General features: G+C 39.8%; 1 protein-coding gene across 1 annotated transcript; it reads left to right on the forward strand.

Moving 5' to 3' along the window:
- The first annotated feature begins 297 nt into the window (after positions 1-297).
- Positions 298-1,242, forward strand: LOC138873408 (uncharacterized). The gene has a single exon (XM_070151877.1). It carries the CDS (start codon positions 298-300, stop codon positions 1,240-1,242), a length of 945 nt encoding a protein of 314 aa, XP_070007978.1.
- Positions 1,243-1,590: the final 348 nt, after the last annotated feature.

Genomic DNA, 1,590 nt, shown 5'->3' on the forward strand with positions numbered 1-1,590 from the left:
TCACAAGTTAGTTAAGTTGAAGTTTTTGTAATAGAGTCATTACAAAGTGGCTTGTAATAGTGAGATTATAAGTTAGTGAAGTTGAAAGCCTACAAGTGTAGGTCATGGTTTTTGTCCCCTTGAGTGGGATTTTTCCACGTAAAAAATCCTGTGTCTCTTTTACTTACTGCTTCATAAGCATTCTCAGTAGAAACTCATAGAGGATCAGGTGCTCTATAGTTTGGTGGACTCATATAAGCTAACAATTGGTATCAGAGCAGGTTCCTTCTAAAAGGTTAACACCTAGAAAGGATCTCAATGGCTGCTCCACCCAACTTTGAGGAAGGACAATCAACCTACAGACCTACTAGATTCAATGGTCAGTACTACGGTTGGTGGAAGACTCGTATGCATAATTTTATAATGGCTGAATATTCAGAACTATGGGACATCATCTGTGATGGTCCACATGTTCCTATGAAGAAGCTTGGAGAAACTGGACTAATGGTGCCGAAAGACAGAAAGGAGTACAATATTATTAACAGAAAAGCCGTAGAAAAGAACTATCACGCCAAGAAAATCTTGGTATGTGGTATAGGACCTGATGAGTACAACAAAGTCTCAGCTTGTGATTCTGCCAAAGAAATATGGGAAGCATTGCAAACCGCACACGAAGGAACTACTCAGGTTAAACAATCCAAAATTGACATGCTCACCACGGAGTATGAGCTCTTCAGGATGAAGGATGATGAGTCTATACAGGATATGCACACTAGATTTATATCCATCATAAATAAGCTTCATTCACTTGGAGATGTTATTCCCAAAAACAAGCTTGTAAGGAAAATTCTCAGTGTTCTACCTGGTTCTTGGGAGAGTAAGGTAAATGTCATCGCTGAAGCTAAAGATCTACAAACTCTAACCATGGATGAGCTGATTGGTAATCTAAAGACATACGAGATGAAAAGAAAGAAAGACAGTGAAAGGAGAGAGCCAAAGAAGGAAAAGAACCTGGTACTCAAGGCTGAAAACAGTGACTCAAGTGAAGAAGATAGTGATATGGCCTATCTTACTAAAAGGTTACAAAAGATGGTTCGAAGGAATGGTGGTGTACCAAAGAGGGGTAGTTCAAGTAAGGCAAGGAATAATGATCTCTGTCACATGTGCGGAAAGCTAGGGCATATCATCAAAGACTGTCCATTTTTGAAACAGGAGCAATACAAACAAAACCCTGACAAAGCAGCAAAAGGAACCCGATTCTAGACAAACGATTCAGTCGAAAAAGTGCAGCTGAAAATATTGTGAAGCGGGCTCTTGCTGCTTGGGGAAACTCCTCCAGTGAATCGGAAAGGGAACCAGATGCAGAAAATAGCTCCATGATGGCAGTGGAAACTGAAGCAACGAAATATGACTCACTGTTTGCACTGATGGCTCAGTCTGACGATGATGAAGAGGATGAAAATGATGAGGTAAATTTTAGGGATGTTCAGAGAAATCTGAAATCCTACTCTTCTAAGAAGTTAAGGTCATTAGCAAATGTTCTAATTGATGCATATTATAGCCTTGATAATGATGAGGAGATCTTGACCATAGAACTAGGAGAAGCTGAAC

The sequence above is a fragment of the Nicotiana sylvestris genome, chromosome 7 (genome assembly GCF_000393655.2).
Source record: "Nicotiana sylvestris chromosome 7, ASM39365v2, whole genome shotgun sequence".
NCBI classification, from domain to species: domain Eukaryota; kingdom Viridiplantae; phylum Streptophyta; class Magnoliopsida; order Solanales; family Solanaceae; genus Nicotiana; species Nicotiana sylvestris.